Source organism: Spermophilus citellus (genome assembly GCF_964194105.1).
Source record: "Spermophilus citellus genome assembly, chromosome: 1".
In the NCBI taxonomy this organism is placed as follows: domain Eukaryota; kingdom Metazoa; phylum Chordata; class Mammalia; order Rodentia; family Sciuridae; genus Spermophilus; species Spermophilus citellus.
The window spans coordinates 180385625-180406396 of NC_138182.1; the positions used below are offsets into that span (position 1 = coordinate 180385625).

The 20772-nt window shown below is 36.4% G+C and overlaps 1 protein-coding gene across 4 annotated transcripts; it reads left to right on the forward strand.

Moving 5' to 3' along the window:
* Positions 1-355: 355 nt before the first annotated feature.
* On the forward strand, positions 356-13286 carry ZNF300 (zinc finger protein 300). 4 transcript variants are annotated; one of them, XM_081286892.1, is made up of 6 exons: positions 356-509; positions 1138-1263; positions 1824-1864; positions 6491-6617; positions 6856-6982; positions 8113-13286. In XM_081286892.1, exons 2-6 carry the CDS (start codon positions 1230-1232, stop codon positions 9656-9658), a joined length of 1875 nt encoding a protein of 624 aa, XP_081143018.1. In that variant the 5' UTR covers positions 356-509; positions 1138-1229; the 3' UTR covers positions 9659-13286. The 4 variants fall into 4 exon arrangements, with proteins under 4 accessions (XP_081143018.1, XP_081143020.1, XP_081143019.1 ...); XM_081286894.1 differs by having other exon boundaries at positions 6533-6617; XM_081286893.1 differs by lacking the exon at positions 1138-1263.
* Positions 13287-20772: the final 7486 nt, after the last annotated feature.

Genomic DNA, 20772 nt, shown 5'->3' on the forward strand with positions numbered 1-20772 from the left:
CCAGATTTTGGTCCCAAATGTGGTATCACCCGGGAGAGGACTTCACCAAACACGTGTGTGTAGATGCGCTAAAGAAAATATTTTACTGTTCCAAATTATTCCTCTTTCAACAAAAGAATCAAACTCCTTCTTAGTGTCCGCTTAAAATCTCTCTGCAAAAATGCTCAGTTCATTTGTTCTTATGGTAGTCTTCTTCACCCTCTTCCCCCACTTCTCTAGCGTGGTGGTACAGCCCAGTTCCAGGCCAATCCGGTGTTTGTACGGAACCTATCTGACTTTCATGATGGCGGCTCCCTGCCAAAGAGCAATTGGGAGCAGCCATATTGCTTGCTGAACAAAGCCGTCTGGTACGGAAAGGCGCAGGCTCCGGAGCCCGGCTAGGTGCTCACCGACAGGAAGCGGGAGAGTTGCTACTTTGGATGTGACAGCCATCCCGGTTAAGCCGTGATGAGCGTTTCGGGACCTGATAATCGAGCTGGGGGTCAGAAGAGGAACGTGTCCAGTGATGAGTGAGTCGGTGGGATTGATAATGGGAAGAGACGCGTCAGTCCGGGTCTGTGATGGGAGGTTTATGAAATCACGGGGTGGGAGGTGCGTATGGTTAGTGTTGGGTTCATTTCTGAGTCAGGGATGGATGAGCTGTTTGATTAACAATTGGGGAATGACGGGGTGTCTGTGGGGTCAGGAATGATGTGAAGGAGGGCTAACAGGGTACAATGACTTAGATCGCTCTGAGGAATCTGTTTGGTGGGGGGCTATGGACTAAAGGATGGGGGAGTCAGTATGGAGCATGTGATTGCTAGGGGTTCAGAAATTTGGAAGAAACAATGATGGAGTCAGGGCGACCTAGTAGCCACTATTTACTAAGAAAGGCTCTCCTTTACATTAAATTTCCAATCGTAGGCAGCTGTTGAGTAGAAGTCAAGCTCTGGTCACATCTTCTCAGTCTCGCATTGTCCCCCATAACCTCATGCCTTTCCTCAGAAATGGTCATTTAGAGAAACCAAAGAAACCTGAAGAGAGAGGATTATTATGAAAAGTGTAATTTCAGCTCCCCTCTTTCATTGAAATCATTTTATATTTTACTCAAGAGACATTGAGTTTCAGGATATGAATAACTGTCTTGTTTCCTTCCAGGTCTGTTTTAATAAAGCCTGGGATACCCTATATAAAATAGTCTCCCTCTCATAGAAGCCCCACTTGCTCTGAACCAGTTTAGCCCTGTACTCATGACTCTTCCTGGGACTGATACTTATTTACCAGGTTTGTACCATCCTGCATTGTGGAATATTTCCTTTTATCGGTGGATCCAACTTATTACCATTTTTGTACACACTGTTGAAAATCAGCAATAAAAATTTCAGCAGAAAATATCTTAAAATTAACATTTTAGTTCATCAATATTGATTTGGCAAGAGGGTTTGCTAGGTTTGGGAAAAATATCTGAACCCTTAGGAAATAACTACCCATGATTATTAAGTAGAATTGCTGGTTTCCAGGAGGAACAATATACTCTTAGTTAATCAACTGAACACATATCCTTACATGAATCGAAGTTTAAAAAAGAAAAAAAAAAGTCTTGAGTTTTTTGTGATCAAATTAAAGGCACAAAACAAATAAAAGTTAATGGTTGATACCTTCTCCAAATGGTGTTTGCTGATAGTTCTGTAAGGTTCCAATAACCTTCTCAACCTTCTCTCACAAGGTGGACCATTACCCACCTGACTTTACATGGTGGTGGTTTCTAGAATGCTGAATGCGGTGCTACATTCTGGATTTGGACTGTGAAATTTTGACTCTGATCACCAGTTTTGTTTTTTCAGGCATCTGCTCTTGTGGAAGACAGCAGAAAATGAAGTCCCAGGTAAGTTGCTTTTTAAACATTTACCACCTTGGTTTTCTACACAGTCAAATGGAAAAGCACAAGTATTTAAAATTTAGCTTAGGGTAAAGGTAGGAATAATAAAGATTAAGACCTAGAAAGAGCTGCTGAGTAATATGTAGAAACCTGGCTCAAAACTGTTTTTCTAAATTCATATCAGTTTTTCTGTCCCTTCTTACAGAAATAGACATCATAAGTTATATGATTTCATGATTTGCATTTCCCTAAAGCAGATCAATTTCCTATGGGAAGAAAATATTTCTTGCTGTATAAGACAAAAAGAAAAAAAAAAAGGCTATTTTTGGGTCTGTCTCTAGGTACACAGTGTTCAACACTCCTTTGGTAAATGTACCAGTACATGTGTCTTAAAATTATGTTTTTTAGAATGGTAGGTATGATAATTTTTTAGCCAAACACTTGGATTTTATTTTGTGGCCAAATCCAGTACTCCAATTTTTTTGCAAACAAAGTCTTACTGAGGCACAGTCATATTTGTTGATATATTATCCATACCTATTTTCCAGCTGCAGTGGTGGGGTTGAGTAGTTACAACAGAGACTGGATAGCCTACAATGTCAAAAATGTTATCTTTACCAAAAAAATTGTCAACACCTGCCTTAGAGGAGAAAATGATTGTAAAGACTTTCTAGAGTCTAACTTTATCCAGAGGTAGAATCTAGATAATTTAAGATAGACACATTTTGAATGTTCTTCCAAAATACTTAAGTCTCTCAAAAAAAAAATAGTTCTTAAATTATATTTAACTGGCAAAGGTTTGGAGGGCAAAACTCCCTGTGCTCTGTGTTCTTTGTTGTGGTTTCAGAATTTGTAGGATTACTCTGCAGTTTGATTGTTTCTTCTCTGCTCTTCCATTTTTAAAAATATGTGTTAATTTTTTATCAACACTCGCCTTCTGCATGGTATAAAAATTTTAAACTATATAATAAAATAAAAATTAAAAACAGAGTCTATTTAACTTAATGCCTCCTTTCCCTGAGATATTCAGTGTTATTATTTCTAACCCTGCAAATCTTAATGCCTCCTATTTTCTTGTATGTTCCTTTTGAAAAAATGATGTTATAGTGAACATTTTGTTCACAACCTGGTTTTCGACTTTCTGTCCAGTATAAGATTTTCACATACATTTTGTTTATCTGCCCATGTCAGTACATAGCATTCTTCATTGTTGTTTTATAAGATGCATAATATTTCTTCTGGCCTGGTTGCCTGGAACTTTTTCCTCATTTGTAACAATGGAGATGGTAGTCCTCATAGGGTTGTGAGAATTAAGTGAGAATTAAGTGGGACATGGTTTCTACTGTGTGCATTAGCTGTTATTATCTCATCATTGTGATTGTCAAATCTTGAAATCAGCTTTTACATTAGTAGTCCTTTTGCGTATTTTACGGTAGAACTTAACAACTGAGTTCTGTTGCAAAAAGATGAGTTCATTTTTCTTCCTAGATGTCAGGAGCACTGAGTTTTATTGTTCAATATGGTAGCCATTAGTGGTTACATGTGGTATTGAGCACTTGAAATTGGCTAGTCTGAATTAAAATGCTTTAAGTGTTAAATATATACTGAAATTTGAAAATAAAATTCCAGAAAACCCACTTAATAGTTTTTAAATCTAATTATATATTGAAATGATATTTGAGGCAGTATACAGGGATAAATATAAAATATTAAAAATAACTTTTTGGATGTAACTTCTAGAAAATCTAAAATAGGTTTTCTCTTTAGTTTTATATTCCTTTTAGTTAGCACTGCTTTAAAGAATAAGAATAGATTTTTTTATTAGCCCAATAAATCCAACTACCCTGGCTAATTAGCTGAATAAGTGCTTGTTCCTTCAGGAAGAGGGCTTCATCTTCTGTACCATCCAGAAGTGAAGGCATTGCTTCTGCCTCTCCCCTTCCTTTCTCCCTCTAACACTTGCCCCAATTCTCTGCCACTTTTCTTCTCTAAATGGCATTTCCATTCTCCCAGCCACCCAAGCTGTAAAAATTATTTACACATGACAAAAGTATAAATTTTCACCAATTGTACACCATATTTTTCTCAGAATTAACAAAATACATATCTATTTAGTATATTAAGCACTTGAATAACACTAATAAAGCACAATCAGAATGCTAGAATTATAACATACATTTTGCTATAAGAATGTATTTCCTCTACATTCTACATTCTATCTTTCTCATGTTACTACTTTTCAGATCAAAAGAGTATGACTGACTGCTGTACAAAACTACTTTTTAAAAAATGTTTTTTTAAGTAGGAGATGGACACAATATCTTTATTTTTATTTATTTATTTTTATGTGGTGCTGAGGATAAAACCCAGGGCCATGCATGTGATGCAAGTGCGCTACCACTGAGCTACAGTCCCAGCCCCAAAACTACTTTTAACTGACCATGAGTTTTAGTTATTTTAAATTGTATAATCTTCGTTAATTTTCAGCACATTTTTTCTCGAGCACTCAATTTATGCCATAGGCACTGGGTAGCTGTTGAATATCTCAAGAAAATTTAGGCATTCTTCTTTACTGATAGCACTTCTAAGAAAAGTGGCATGAAGAGATGGGTTAACACAGAAAAGCTCTGTAACAGGCAGGGAACAAGCAGTGTGCTGTTATCACAGAGAGGAGGAGCCAACAGCTTTGTAAGGAGGCAGGTAAGAGGCTTAAAGGATTATTGACCTCTGGGTTATGAAGGAAATGGGGTGAGGATGGGAGGCAGCATTTGTGAAAGTAGCAGGTACAACATAATTTTAGGAAAGCTGAGGATTTGAGGAAAACTGAAGAGGTAAGTGCTGCATGGAGAGGTTGCCTATGCATGGGACTGAAGTGATAGAACTTGAAAGATGATGTTTTCCATATCAAGGAGGCAGTCTGAAGTGAGTAGTAAAGAACCAAGCTGGTGACTCAGAGTAAATCTTATAAATCTGAAAATTAATCAGTCAAATCATATTTTCTGTATATAATCTTTGGCCAGTAGTTTCTTAATGACTACAGTTCTCAGTTTTCTCATATGTACAATAGGAAACTAAATGGGGCTGTCATGGGCAAAGTGCTTGGCAGCTTGGCGGTGTGCATAGGGAACCATATGTGGGAGGAGAAAAAGTTTACAACTGAGATGGCTGAGACTAATTCTGTGTGCTAGGAGGGAAACCACCGAGGCTTTGAAGAAGGGAAGTGTTGATATTTGAAACAATACTTCATTTGTTTTCATTCTGAAAGCAACACTTAATAACAATGGAGTATTTAGAAAATAAATATTTAGGAAATATCCTGAAAAGTAGCTTAAAATAATAACAAATCATTCCACTATTAGATTATTTTTCACTATTAGATGACAACTATTGTGAAAATAATGGTGACATAAGTCACAGTTTTCCATCCAGAGACACTATATTGCTCTCTACTTACCCAAATCATTTATTTTGATGGCATGCAACTTTGTTGTAGTTTTCTTCATAAATGTTTTCTGCACATTTCTTATTGTACCTGTTATTTGAGATTTCTTATCTTTTGTTACTATTGTAATTGGTATATTTCATTATATTGCCAGCTGTTGCATGTCTATAAAAGAACAGTTAGGTTTGGAGGAAGCTAAGATCTTTTTCCCACAAAAATGAGAGTCAGTTAATTAGTTTCTAGTGCACTGGTCTTGTATGATTCTGTAAATGTGGTCTTTCTTTTATTTTCTATTTTTTTTATGTTGGTATTTCAAAAGGACTTCTCTGCCCTATACTTGTAAATAAAAAGTTTTTCTTTTTTCTGACTTTATGATCTCTAGGACATCTTAGAGTTTAAATTTTTTTCCATCACAATTTATTTTATTGTCTTTTCTAAGGTATAAGATATAATGTATTAGTTTGCCTGGGCTGCTATATCAGAGCACCACACACTGGTTAACTTAAATAACATAAATTTATTGCCTTAGTTTTGGAGGCTTGGAGGCCAAAATCAAGATGTCTTCAGGGTTATTTCCTTATGTGACTGTGAAGGAAGAATCTATTCCAGGTTTCTTTCCTTTACTTTTTCATGGCCATTTTTTTTCTGCATCTCTTTGCATCATCTTCCCTTTGTCCTTGTGTGCTCAAATTTCTCCTTCTGACAAGGACATAAAATATATTGGATTAGGATCCAACCCTAATGACTTCATACAGTTAGTTATATCTACAAGGACTCTGTGTCTAAGTAAAGCCATGTTATGCAGTATTAGGGGTTAGTTCAGCATATCTATTTTTAGGAGAAACGTTTCAACCAATAACATATTACTTTAATATTATTCTATTGATTGTACCAGCCATTTTGGTAGCATTCATGGAATAATCTTTTTTCCTCCCAGTTACTTGAATGCTATCTTTGTCATTTATTAAATTACCATATATATATATATATATATATATATATATATATATATATATATTAGATAGGCATTTTATGGTTTATCTCTTGATTTTCCTGATCTGATTTTTCTTGCTAAAAATAGAGCTTTACATTGTTTCTCTCAAAAACTATGATGTGGTTATAGTTTTGTAGACTATAGTAGTAATGATGAAAATGATCACTTCACATTGAATAGGAATGTACTGTTACAGGGGTTAGTATCATTCAAAGATGTGGCTGTGGATTTCACCCAGGAGGAGTGGCAGCAATTGGATCCTGCTCAGAGGACCCTGTATAGGGATGTGATGCTGGAGAACTTCAGCCATCTGGCCTCAATGGGTAAGTATGGCTTCCCTGTATAATCCAGTTGTATAATCAAGTGCCTTTCTTTATCAGTTACTGTGTTTAGTTGGTTCCTGATACATATGAATTTCATGACCTTCATATGTTTGCAAATGGAGGTCATCACTTTGTTGAGGGCTAAATAGACAACTTCATTTTAGAACACCTGAAATTGTACCTTCTCTTCTTCCTTCAGTGCAGTCAATCCAGTTCCTTCCTGATTTCCATTTAATAGGATATCCAGTTTCCAAGCCAGATGTCATATCAAAGTTGGAACAAGGAGAAGATCCATGGATCATAAAGAGAGAAATACCAAATTGGACCTGTCCAGATGGAAATCATGCACATGAGAGACAAGGAAAGTGTAATATCAGTTTGTTTTGATTTTAATTGTTTGGTGCCTGAGGCTTATATATTATTCTTATTGAAATCTATTCTTTGCTCCTATGCTGAGAATTTAATATTTACTCAACCAATAATTATAGGCATTTAGTAAGCATTTAAGAAATAACTAAAAGTAATGTGAGCCTTTTGTGGAAAGCTATTTCTTCTTTAATCCCCCCATATTTATAAATATGTATATGGTTATTTGTGTATAAATTATGTAATTATGCCTTTTATGATGTGAAAGAGCTATAAAGGCAACAGAAAACAAAGCCCTTACAAGTACGTAAGACTAGTTTAAGTACTTTAAGAGGTAAGACCTCTGGGTACGTGAATACACAATTAAATAACAAATACAGCTACTATATTTTAAGGCTCTGAAAAAATTTAGAATCTAAAGAGATGTGGCAGAATTTGAAAAGGCATTTTTTTGAGTATGCAGCTATGATTGCTCTGAATGACATTAAGTGCTGAGATTGAAGGAAGAGGATGAAGGGCAGCTGCGGAAGAGAGCTGTTCATAAAACCTTGGAATTAATAAGATATGGCTTTTCTGGGAGAACTTCGCTAGTTTCACTTGATGCATATAGTAGGAATTTTATTGAAAGTAGTTAAATTCACATGTGTATTCTTGGTATGAATCTGATACTGAATCTATAGCAGTACTTGGGTTTCTCTGTTGTTTGTTTTAGTTGTTAGTCAGGAAAACTGAGGAGAGTTAAAGTATTTTAAATACATAAGAGACCTAGTTTCTTTGAAGTGGTGGCAGAATAATGGTTAATTTATAAATAACAAATAGTTGATAAGAAAAAGAATACAAAAAGTGAAAATAATTTCTATTCAGAAAGCAGGGGAAATAGGAATATCCTGGAAGAATAATTCAAGATCAAAGTCTCTTTTCTGTCTCCTTCAAGTCTAGGTTTTATATTAATACTTTCTCTTCAATACTTTATCTATTCACCCAATCATGCTGGACTATTTTCTGAGATGCCAGACCATGAACTCATAGTCTAAATTCATTATGTTGGATTATCCATTTGTTCTGCTACTTTGACTCTTTTAATTGTTCTTTATGACTTTTTGATTTTATCTTTCCTTCTTTTAGAAAGGAAGAGTAACCTTCATAACTCCCAATCATATATTTTGAAGACTGTTTCCTTCCATAATAAGATACTGAAAGGAGTCACAAAAGATGGATCATTTTACTCCATATTAAAAGTCTGCCAACGAGATAGCCAGCTGCAGAGTTGTCAGGGAAATCAAGACAAACTTTTCAGGCAAGTCACATTTGTCAGTAGCAATATAGCAACTGAGGCATTGGGTCATAAATATAATGCATTTGGAAGAGTATTTGATGAGTACATAGAACAAGATACATCAGAACAAAAACTCCACAAATATAATACATTTGAAAAGAACTTAAAACCAAATATTGGCCTACCAAATTTTTATAAGGGTAATTCAAGAAGAAACCTTAATGAGAGTCTGGGTTTTGGAAAATTATCTAGTGACAGTGTGTCCAATTCTGATCTTGCGAGAATTCACAATGGGGTAATACTCTGTGATGATGATCAATGTGAAAACATTTTCAGCAATAAACAATCCCTTATCCAATATCAGAATGTTGAAACTAAGGAGAAAACCTGTGTCTGTATTACATGTGGAAAAGCATTTGCTAAGAAGTCACAGCTTATTGTACATCAAAGAATTCATACTGGAAAGAAACCATATGATTGTGGTGCATGTGGAAAGGCCTTCAGTGAAAAGTTTCATCTCATTGTACACCAGAGAACTCACACTGGAGAGAAACCTTATGAATGTTCTGAATGTGGGAAAGCCTTCTCTCAAAAATCATCCCTCATTATACATCAGAGAGTTCATACTGGGGAAAAACCATATGAGTGCAGTGAATGTGGGAAAGCCTTCTCCCAGAAATCACCCCTTATTATACATCAGAGAATTCACACTGGAGAGAAACCTTATAAATGTAGAGAATGTGGGAAAGCATTTTCCCAAAAGTCACAACTTATTATACATCATAGAGCTCATACTGGAGAGAAGCCATATGAGTGTACTGAATGTGGAAAAGCCTTCTGTGAGAAGTCCCACCTCATTATACATAAAAGAATTCACACTGGCGAGAAACCCTACAAGTGTGCTCAATGTGAAGAAGCCTTCAGCAGAAAGACAGAACTCGTTACACATCAGTTAATTCATACTGGGGAGAAGCCCTATGAATGTACTGAATGTGGGAAGACTTTCTCCCGGAAGTCACAGCTCATCATACACCAGAGAACACATACTGGAGAGAAACCCTATACGTGTAGTGAATGTGGTAAAGCCTTCTGTCAGAAATCACATCTCATTGGACATCAGAGAATTCACACTGGAGAAAAACCCTATGTGTGCACTGAATGTGGGAAAGCCTTCTCTCAGAAGTCTCACCTCCCAGGACATCAGAGAATTCATACAGGGGAGAAACCTTATATGTGTGCAGAATGTGGAAAGGCCTTTTCCCAGAAGTCAGACCTTGTTTTACATCAGAGAATCCATACTGGGGAAAGACCCTATCAATGTGTGATATGTGGGAAAGCCTTCATTCAGAAGTCACAACTCACTGTACATCAGAGAATTCATACAGCCATAAAATCTTAATGAACTTACCACAGAAAAGCCTTCAATATTAGCTTTAGCCTTAATAATAACCAGGAACCTGATTAACTTGATGAGTATGGGACAACATCGTTATAGCATCTTTATAGATAAAATTTTCCTAGGGAATAAATGTTTCTAGTATGGTAATACCTTTTTCAACAAACATATATGGGAAGGCATTTTTAATATGGAGTGAAAATTTTTTGAAGTTATGAACTCATTGATCAGTAGAATAAAGTATGTACACAGAATAGCATCGATTTACATATTCCTTATTATACCGCATAATGTAATCAGAAATTGAAATCACTAATATCTGGTTGGCATAATTATGACCATACAGTAATTCTTTATAAAGGACATGGAAGAACATTTGAGTAAAATAGAATAACACAAAACATCAATTCCTAGAACCTGTATTATATTAACGTGTTTAAGCCCTAAAACTGCATGTAAAACTCCTGTATCAAAGTACAGAGGTAGGTTGAGTTGATTCAGTAATGTTGACATTTATGCATTTTCTATCTCAAGCATATAATTTGAACTGCATCTCTGAAAGGACCCCAAGTCTTGGATTTTGACAAGTTCTCCCCTTCACTCTCCCTAACTGGGAAGTTAGTTTGGTGGAAGACTTTTGTACTGAAGCCATACAGTCTTGGGTTTTAGTCCTGGCTCAGCTGCTCACAGCTTATGTGAATTCAGACAAGCTTACTTCACTTGTCTGGATGTTTTTCTTATCAGTAAATAAAAGTACAATGTAGAATACATTTTCAGTTAATTTTTGTTTTTTTCTATTCCCACACAACAGAATCCTAAGACAAATGTGCATCTTCACATTTGAACTTGCTCTACACTTTCAACACTCCTCTTTTGATTGCCCACCTCTGCAACTGGTTCATTTTACTGTCTCTGACCCTGTTGGCTATGTTCTTGCTATGATATATTGGTATTTTAAAATACACTTATTTCCTACATTAACATATATGAGGAGGTGATTGAACATAAAAACTATTCCTGTGTCTCTTTAGCTCCTTTTTCACCCTTACCCTGCAGGCTCAATTGTCTTATCTGGGAACTGAGGACAGTTCACAGGAAAAAAAAAAAATCTTGGGGTAAGAGAGGAGACACGCCTACTTAGCCTGGAGAACTTGATATCTCTCAAATGTCTCCTACCTATCTCTTACGCCTTCTTGAGCAGCTTTAGACAAGCAACCCTGCTGAAAGTCACCTGCAGGAGAGCAGTTTTGGCAAAGATGAAATGGTCTTTGGGTTAGGCCAGTATCTGTACAATTCTGCTTACCTTCTTCACATTTCCAGCACAGCTGATCCTCATGGCTGAAATGTCTGATGAAAAAGTTGGACTCATCTGGGTGAGAACCTCCACAAAGGTCAGGCTTAAATGATGGGTATAGAAACTCAATGTTAAGGGTGTTAGTTTTCCCCCTAAGTATTTATTGTTAAAGGTGGAGAAAGAAAATCCAAAGGAACAGCCCACTTATATAGAATTAGTTAATTTTATTACTGAATAATAAAAATATCATATAGCTATCAGGTAGCCAGCATCTGGCTGCAAAGTTCTAGTGGATGTGACTAATCATATCCCTCAACATTTCTCAATTAAGTTAGATTGGTTTAGTTTATCTCAATATTTGATGTATTCCATACCAAATTCCAATAAACTGTGGTTATATGTAATTAAAGCTGTAATTTTTATAAATCTGCTATTAGTTAGCAAATAGCACATATTCATTTTTGCCAGTAGTTACATTGAGTTTACTCTGATATTCTGTTTTGTATAACATGTAATGCTTTTCATCTTTCTTTATCAACACAGGTTGTTGTTGCTCCTGACAGTTATCTAACACATATGCTTTGTCATGTCCCTTATCAGTCCTCAGTGAAGTTAGATCAATTTAATTTCCTACAATATTTAATTCATTCCATACCAAATCCCAATAGGCTTTCTTTATCTTAAAATTTGATTCTAAAATTATGTATAGAAACAGTCTATGGCAAGAATATTCAAGACACTTTTGAAGGACAAATTGGGGAATTTATCAGACTAAGACTTACTATAAAATGATAGCATTTAAGAAAATGTGGTATTATGTATGAGTACTCAAATACACCAAGGGTAAAAGAGAATCTAGAAAAACTCTTAGCCGTAGACATTTGAATTATGATAAAGATGGCACTCTAGAGCAGTAGGAGAAAAATAGTCTTTTCCATACTATTTCTGACTCAATTATCTATGTAAAACAAAGGAAAAAAATCTTAAATTTATCACATCATTTATAAAATCAATTCCACTTAAATCTTTAATAAAGGAAAATATATAGCAACAGGAGAGATTGGGTAAGAAGAAAGCCTGAAAATATCAAAGCATCTTTCTCAATAGATGAGAATACAAAATTGTGAATAAAACTCCAAGAAAGTAAAAATAACATGATAAGATAACAAGATAAAGAAATGGGGTGGCCTGGAGGGACCCACAAAACAGAAATGTTGATTCAAAAAATAATGTAATTAGTAATCCCATGATAATACACATCAAAATAAATAAAGTTTAGGTACATAATAATGAACAATATGAATGCCTAATACAAGCAATGAAGGAGAACATGTTCAGTTAAAGATACTTAAAAGACATTAGGAAGACTTGAGTACAATCGAATATTTAAGTAAAAGAAATACTAATTCTACAATGTCTCTTTCAGGAAAGAGAAGAGGATTATATTGAGGCTAAAACAGTCAGAAACATTATACGGAAAAAAAATGACCAAACTTTTTCTTAGACATGGATACTAATCTTAAAAGAATATTGCAGATAAACCCAGCTCTATTTTGAAAGTAGATACATCATGACCTAATAGATCAGGAATGAAGGTTTGTTCAACATACAAAATCAGTGAGTATAATTCATGATATCAGTAGCCTGAAACAAAGTAATCATTTAACTATTTCAATAGAAGCAGGAAATATTTGACAAAAATTCAACATGTATTTTTAGTAAAAACTCAAACTAGGGACAAAAGGCAGCTTTCTCCAGACTGTTGAAAGGCTTATGTAGACAATCTATAATTAACATCATACTTAATAATACTAAATGCTTGTTGCCAATTGGAGAAAAGGCAAGAGTATCTGCTCTGCTTTCACTATTTCTAATTAACATTATATGGTAGTCTTTGCCAGTACAATAAGGAAAGCAAAAAGATAGATAGTTGGCAGATCCTGCAATCTAGAAAGGAAGAGATAAAATTGTCCTTAATTATAGACACCATATTCTACTTCATAGATCCCAAGGACTCTACAAAAAGTCTTACTAGACCTAATAAGCAGGTTTTGCAAAATATCCAAAGAAATGGAGAGACAAACTGTTTAAATACTAAAAGGTTCAGTATTGTTAAGATGTCAATTCCTGTCAAATTGTTCTGTATACTAAATTCACACACACACAAAAAAAGCATTTTTGTGAAGGACGACAAGCTGTTTTAAAAATTCATATGTAAATACAAAATACCTAGAATAGAGAGAACAACTTTTAAAAACAAAGATCAAAGTTGAAAGATTCACATTACCTGTAGCTTATAAAGCTAAAATAACCAAGACTACTTTTGGCATAAGAAGAGACAAGCTATACGTATATGGCAACTGATTTTTAACAATCTAATTGGCAAGAGGTAGTCTGTTCAAAAAATAATTCTAGAAAAATGGGAAAACAACTATGAGAGAGTTTCCATAAACCAAAATAAATTATTTTTAAATTTAACCCTTCACTCATGCGGTATGCAAATTGAAATAGATCATGGACATAAATATGAAGCTAGAAACTACAAAGATCCAGAAGAAAACTGTGGCTTTGTCTTTTCACACAAGACCAAAAGCCACAAAGCATTGAAAATTGGTTCATTATGATTATATCTGCTTTTCAAAATAAACTGTTATGAAGTTGAAATACTCTGGATTTGTCCTTCATAGTCTTTCTGTCAGACACAGAATCAATCATTTCTCCATGGAACACTGCTACTCTTGGTGGGCAAAGGTATTTGAAAGGTATTTGGGTGTTCACAACCGAAGAGATATCATTGCATATAGGCCACCTTCAAAGGACAGGTTGAGGACTCTGACCATACATTCATATTTTTCATAAAATATATATTCATATTTTTCATAAAATCTTTGATTTTTGCAAGTATCACTTTGGTATCACACAAAATGATTCCCACTCACATTAGCAAATATATAGTTATTTTATCTTATACCTAACCAAACTCAGATTGTCAATATTAGGGTAACAGTAAACAAAAACAAATTTAAAAAATCAAATCATATGTTGAATGACTATAGAAATTCAACCAAGTTGAAAATGATAACAAGCTCAAACACAAATATGTAAGTTCAAAGAAGTGTAGCATATAGATCAGATGTTCTGTGAAAGCTCAACTTCCTCTTCTTTCCAACCCCAATATCCTGTCTTTAAGTAATCTTTGCAAGTGAATCTTTGGCTTATTTCCCTGTGTTGATTCCTAATTTGAAGCTTTCATATTTTAGGCATCATATTTGTTTTCTTATTGCAGCTCTATGTCATCATGTTTATCCCCAGGCATAGCCAAGTAAACTTGACTACCACTTCCAGGAGGACTACGGGCTGGGAAACAAGCCTTTAACACAGGGGTTTTTTTGGGGGGGCACATTAGATCCAAACTATGGTAAAAAAATTTTTTTAATTAAAAGATGAGAAGAATAATGGGGGAGAAAGGAGAAAATGGAAAAGGAACAGAAGAAAAGGGAAAGAAAGGGAGGATCATTCACTACTGAAGATGATAATGGTGGTGAAAAATTCATAACAATAACAAACACAGAGAACCCTTTTCAAGTTCTTTACATATGTCTCCCCACAACGTATTATTACTGTCATTTTACAGATCAAGAAGCTGAATCATAGAGTCAGTGATTAATCTTTTTACTCTATTGACTCACATAATAAGAAAAGGTTGTTAAAAAAGTTTGCTATTTCAAAATATTAAGCCTCCTAAAATCAGTGGCATTTTTCTCGCCTAAATTGAGCCTTGATTTTGCTAGGATTTGCAGACCTGGTCTGTATCTTTTGTTTTACTCTCAGGATCCTTTCAACAAACAAGAAATAATTAGCTATTGATATGAATATACTTGTTGATTTCCAGGGCTCTGAGAAAAACTAGGTTTGTTTTTCATAAGAAGCTAAATTGATTTAAACAAATCAACAAAAAAGTAAGAGCAAATGAAATTTAAAGACTCAAAAGCTAGAACTATGCAAAAGTGCAAAGTGAAAGAATCCCCACTCAATGATTATTCACATCTCTCCTGAAATTCTAAAAATAATGAGGTAATCATTCAAAGCACTTCATAGGTAGCAGAGTGAAGCCACAGCCCTACAGGTTTTGCAACCTCTCATCAGATGCCACTGACTTCAAGCCTGATATGACCTTGGACAGGCTCCTCCCCCTCTCTGTGAAGTCATTTCATCTCTGGAAAGGGGATAGTAATAACACCTACTTGTGGAATTGCTCTAAGACCAAATTAATACCTGCATAGCTCTCACCACAATGTCTGGCTTCCAGTAAATGGTCAGTGTAAACCATAATGTTGATGTGACACCTGTGATTGTGAGCAATCTTTTTACTCTTTCATTATGATAAGTCATTTTATCACAGTGTTGTGGCTATAATGAGCACTTAGTTGGTCCATCACAGTATAAGTCCCAATAAACATGAACTATTTAATGATGTGATTTACCCACATAAGAGTCATTGGCCCAGGAGTATGAAGCGGATACCACAGCTGCAATACAATAGTATGGATCTTGTTTCTGGGGATGAGGTATGAGATTGTTTTAGTTAGGAGTGTTGAGAGCAGAGAAGAACATCTGTCAGATCTGTGCCCCTCCTTGTCCTCACACTGAGTAGCTGCTGCTCTTGTTGGTCTAGACACACTGCCTGAGCTTCCCTCTTTGCCATGCAGGGCTTCCCCTGTGAGTGGCTGCTCATACAATTCTTTGGAAATAGTTTCATTGTGTGCAGGTTTTCAGGATCACTAGCATCATGGAAATTTTGTGTCAGTGGAGACCAGAAGACTTGTCCAAAGACACTTGATTTCCAAAAAAAAAAATTATACACTCACTTTCTTAGAGTACCAAGCAATTACTATGTTTGCCCACTCTGTCCTTGAGAGAAGGGTAAGGCTCTGGGATGGAGAGAAAATATCTTGTGAATGCCTAGGAGTTTTTTTGTTTTGCCTTGTTTTGTTTAGCTATATATTTGATTTGGTTTCTAGGGTAACAAAGTTGTGTGAAAATAAAAATTTCCAGTGTGAAAGTTTTTAAAAATCCTTGTCATCCACTGTCCCCAGAAGACAGTTGAGAATTTCAAGATATTTAAAACAAACTATTGAGGATTTTGTTTTCAAAAGTTGTCTTTGGCTATTAAGCTTTCTGTTGACTCCAGCTTGAGAAATACAAAGTTTAAATATGGTGAATGTTGCTAATAATGAATTTATTGGAATTCTCACATGGGTATTTAAAAAATATGCTTGTCTAACTCAATAAGTGTGCTTTTTAATTTAGGAAGAAGGGATTTGTGTGACAGTATACCTTGACTTCATTCCATTGTTTTTATATTTAAATCTCAGTTTTCATTTGTTTTGGAAAATACCATACTCTTACACCTCATGTAATTGGGAGAACTAGAAATTCCAAAAGAATATGAGTAGCAAAAACCAAACACATGTAGTCAAGTTTTACTTTGGTGATAACTCCTGTGTGCTTTTTAAAAACATTTTTTCTTATAGTATAAAACTTTTCTATAGAAGTGGTAGTTGTATTTTTCCTTTTCTTCCCCTAACGTTTTTCATTTGGCCAATAAGCCACAGACTGAACCATGTGTTATTCTGGAGTCCTTGCTGATATTAAAATAGGTTTGCAAGGCCCCTATTTCCTCCCCGTCCCTTCTCCTCCCTATCCTCCTTTCTGTCCTTCTGTGAATTTTGTCCCAGTTTCAAATATATTCATGTTCTTATAAAGTCTGGGTATGGTTACAAGGGTTTTCTTTCATGTGTTCATCATGGCCATCAAAAATCGATGCTCTCCAGGACCTTGAGGATCACCTGAGGGCCACTCATTCGGCCTTTTAGACTGTCCCTCAATCTTCTGCTCAACCTCAATGTCCTCAATGGCCATAGGACCTATAAAAAAGAAACTCCCTGAGTTGGCTAGACCAACTCATTCCACTGTCCAGCCCTCAAGCCAGAAACTCATAGCCAGTGGACAGAAGTCTCTTTTCAGGATGGAAGACCTCAGTGAGGAAGACCAGGAGAACACACCTCCAGCCCTCCTCTCAACAGTGGTTTTATTCCAGGAGCCATTTGTGACCACTGTCTGCCATCTAAGAATAGTGCTTCTGTCCTCAGCGTCTTTAAGGAAGGGGAATCTGGGAAGAAGTTTGACACAAATGAGAATTGAGCAGAGATGAACATGGCTTCCCCAGGCACAATTCACAAAGGCCACCATGGGAAGGAAAGACATCCTGGTCCAGATGTAGTCATTGGGAGGCCAGTGATGACCATTCTGAAAGCTAATGGAAGCTTTTTAATAAGAGTAGGTCACCTACTCTGGCATTCCTGGAATGGCTAGGAAGAAACTCTGGTGGTGAGGGGTCCAGACCAACAGAGCCAACACAGCAAGGGAGACTCAGCAAGCCCCCAGTAAAAACATGATCCAAATCCATTACCACACAGATTCCTTGAGGGCTTTCAACTCAGGAGCCTTTGAGTGCCCAACTTTGTACAAGTATCAGGTCTATTATTGACCTGTGGAAAGGTTTCACAGTACGAAAATCCAAGAGAAATTCATGTGGACCATGGGCTTCAGTCCTACTGAAATTCAGAAAAGACATCTATACTAGGCAGCACAAAGTTTTCTCTGACCATGTCACATATCTCTGCTGAGTTGGAATCAGTACATCAGAAACTGAAAATACTGTGCCACAGCTCCCTTCGTGTAGACATACCATCTTTGTGAAAGCAGAACACTCAGGAAGGGCTGCTGTGTGTGACCTTCTATAATATAGAAACTGTGTATTCTGAGGCACACCTGGTAGAGTCTGAAACAAATAGGTTAGTTTGGGTGGGGCAGGTAGAGAGTACCATGTTTACTGATAATGGAAACATTCTCTTTCCTTCCTTCCCACTTGCTGGGTTACTCTTTCCCTTTCTCACTGACTTTCCTCCTTTCCCTCTCAGTCCCCAACCTTTCCCAACTCTTGACCTCGTTTTCCTGTAGATGCTAAGTGGCTGTACTTGAACCATCACATCATGAAAAATGGTGCAATCCCTTTGCCCTGAAATAATGTCATTAAATCAGGCACAATGGGAGAGGGGTTCCTTTTCCCATAGTACACACTCATCAAGGAGAATTGAGTTCAAATTTTATTTCAAGATCATTAAACCCCATAGACACAGTAGCTCCTTAACTAGTGCTTACATATTTTGGTCTTGCCACATCCATTTGATGGTCTATCTCAGTATAGCTCCCAAACATCTGCCACCTTGAAGGTCATCCAGCTCTATGTCCAATGGACAGAAACCACTTTTTCTAACACTCATATCCATAGCTTTTTGGAAAACACTTTTATTCCCAGGTGCTTTCAGAGGGATGTTATCTTTTGCTGGATGGGAAAAGGTGACCCAATATGGATCAACTTTTATGCTTCAGCTCTGTACTGGCTGGAGGGAGAACTGAGAACAAATTAAAAGATACATGGAAAATTATTTTCTAGCCTAATAAAAATATGTTCAACTCAGGTTTTCTAAGACCCTAACCCTTCTGTCAGCCTGTTGTCCCCTACCCACTAAAACACAGCCAAGGGTTCTTTGTCTCCTCCTAATCCAGAGCTTGTCATAGAGGAAGGAACAGTTGTGACTTTTACATTTTCTTTAAGGAAAAGCTACAAATTCAGTAGCAGTGCTCATTCTTCCAGCTACCATCAAAAATGTCAGGGGATTGTGAGAAGAGATAGAAGTTATTCTCTACCAAAATTTGTGGTCATGGAGAGTTGCCCTTACTTTCCTGTACTAAAGACCCCAAGATGTTCAAACTCCATTATCAATTGTTGAGATATGTGAAGTTTCTTGTCTCAGTGGGAAATTTTGGCCCTATGATGCCTGTGTAACTCTACTCCAGCTATTCAAACCTAGGGTGGTGTACACTTCAAAACTATGATGAAACAGGGGAAAGACTAAAAATCCAGTAGTTCCAGGGGTATATTCTTTAATCAGTTTTAAATTTATGGGTTTTTTTGTTTCTATAAGAAAAGCATTCTAATGACCAATTTAAATAGGATTTCCTCAGAAAATGGAACAAACTTGCTTTCCTTAATCCTCATCTATAAGAAGTCAAAGCCAGGTCTAGAAACAAACTTACCTTTTCTCCCTCTAAGCCCCAGTGCTTGGGGTACTCTAAACTTACCCCAAATACAACAAAGACACCATTCTCCTTTTAGTGGAAAAATTATATTTGAGAAGAACAAAACTGCTTATTATTTGAAACTGAACCCATCTTCTAAAGAAGAGTGTTAATGTGAGAATTTTGCTGGGTTTGCAGGAGTGAAGGAAGACTTTACCCAGAAGAAACCTCCCTGAAGAAAATGAAGTTGGGTTGCTTCAGTCATAGTATCTCATCCTGGAACCTTTATTTTTCATAGGTTTAATTATTCTGTTTCTTGTCTAGTATTGTTTAGACTGTTCAGAAGCTTAAGAATATACTTGAAGGTGTCAAGATGTTATCTGTAGCCCTTTCATTTCCTCAAGAATGTAGCAAACCTGGTAATCACAGGAAAATGTGTTGTTGAAATTTGCCTTAGTCTTAAGCTTCTCCTCAGGTGGACTTGCTTTCTTTACATTGATTTCATACCTAAACTGGTTTTCTCCTGGAAGATCTGGCCAATGACTGGGCTTGTTCTTCTGAGTTTCAATGTCCCCTTTGTCCAATGAGGCAAGTCTGATTTTCTAGAGGATCTGAGCTCTGCACAGCAGCAGTCTTGGTTTCGTGCAATGATCTTTTTGTCTCTTCACTCTTTATAATGGATGAAGGCACTGCAACAAACACTTCTATTTCTTAAGTGCTCTTTGGCAGGTCCTATAGTAGGAACTAGGGTGACTTATTTACAGGGTTCTCTTCTGACAGTCTCCCCTAAGAAGAATCTTTTTTAGGTAGAAGATCTCCAATCTTGCATTCCCTATTTGACATGCTTTGGCTCAGGTCACCTGAGGTTTTATGGCCCTTTCTCTCTTAAATTGGCAATAGATTCTTATCCTGTTTACTCTCCTCTTTATCCTGAGACCATGAGGTATGAGAACAAATTTAGGACAATGACTTTATGTCCATCCATCCTTCTTAACACAGAGAAAAGGATTTGGGAAGTGAGCTACGCAGGCCAGATACTGAATTTTTCTTCTGGTATCCTCCCTTAAGGATTTTCTTCAAGGAGCTATGAGGCCCCATCCATGAAGTCTGCCTTTGCAATATGCAAAGAGGAAAAGTGTACTGGGAAAACGTAGGACCAAGTGAGGAGTTAAAGCCCAGAGAGAAAAGAGGACTAGTTGAGGAATAAGATCCAGTAATTGAGTAGTCTTTAGGAGAATAGGAGGAAAAATCAGGAGGTAGTGTGACAGGGCACACGAACAATGTTGAATGCAGTTCTGATGGAAGAAAGGCACCCAGAATGGACAGTGAAAACAAGAAAAGTAAGATGGTTCATTCTAGTAGGTGATTGGAGACCAGAGTGAATCACAACTCAGTGAATCCCAAAGATGAGAATGAGAACAGCATTTTCCCCAGATCCTCCTACAACAGAATGTCTGCTTCCATAGTTTTGCTCAAGATCCTTGGAAATGGATCTTGTTCTAACTGCTCTGGAAAGCTACCCTCAAGAGAGCTTGTGTAGGTGCCTATAAAAGACAAGGTAAAAAGTGCATCCAGGAGAGAGTGGGGATGGTTTTGCCTTGAGGTCTGACAATGTACATTTCTACACCTTCTTGACTTCATGATACTCCAATTATCCCTCCACTCCAGGCTTCCTTTC

What these genes read in the sequence shown, in the direction of transcription:
- ZNF300 (XM_081286892.1), top strand. Translation starts at nt 1,230, where the DNA reads ATGACTCTTCCTGGGACTGATACTTATTTACCAG. An exon ending in GACTGATACTTATTTACCAG is followed by an intron (nt 1,264 to 1,823) that starts GTTTGTACCATC and finishes TTGTTTTTTCAG; the next exon opens with GCATCTGCTCTTGTGGAAGA. An exon ending in GCACATGAGAGACAAGGAAA is followed by an intron (nt 6,983 to 8,112) that starts GTGTAATATCAG and finishes TCTTTTAGAAAG; the next exon opens with GAAGAGTAACCTTCATAACT.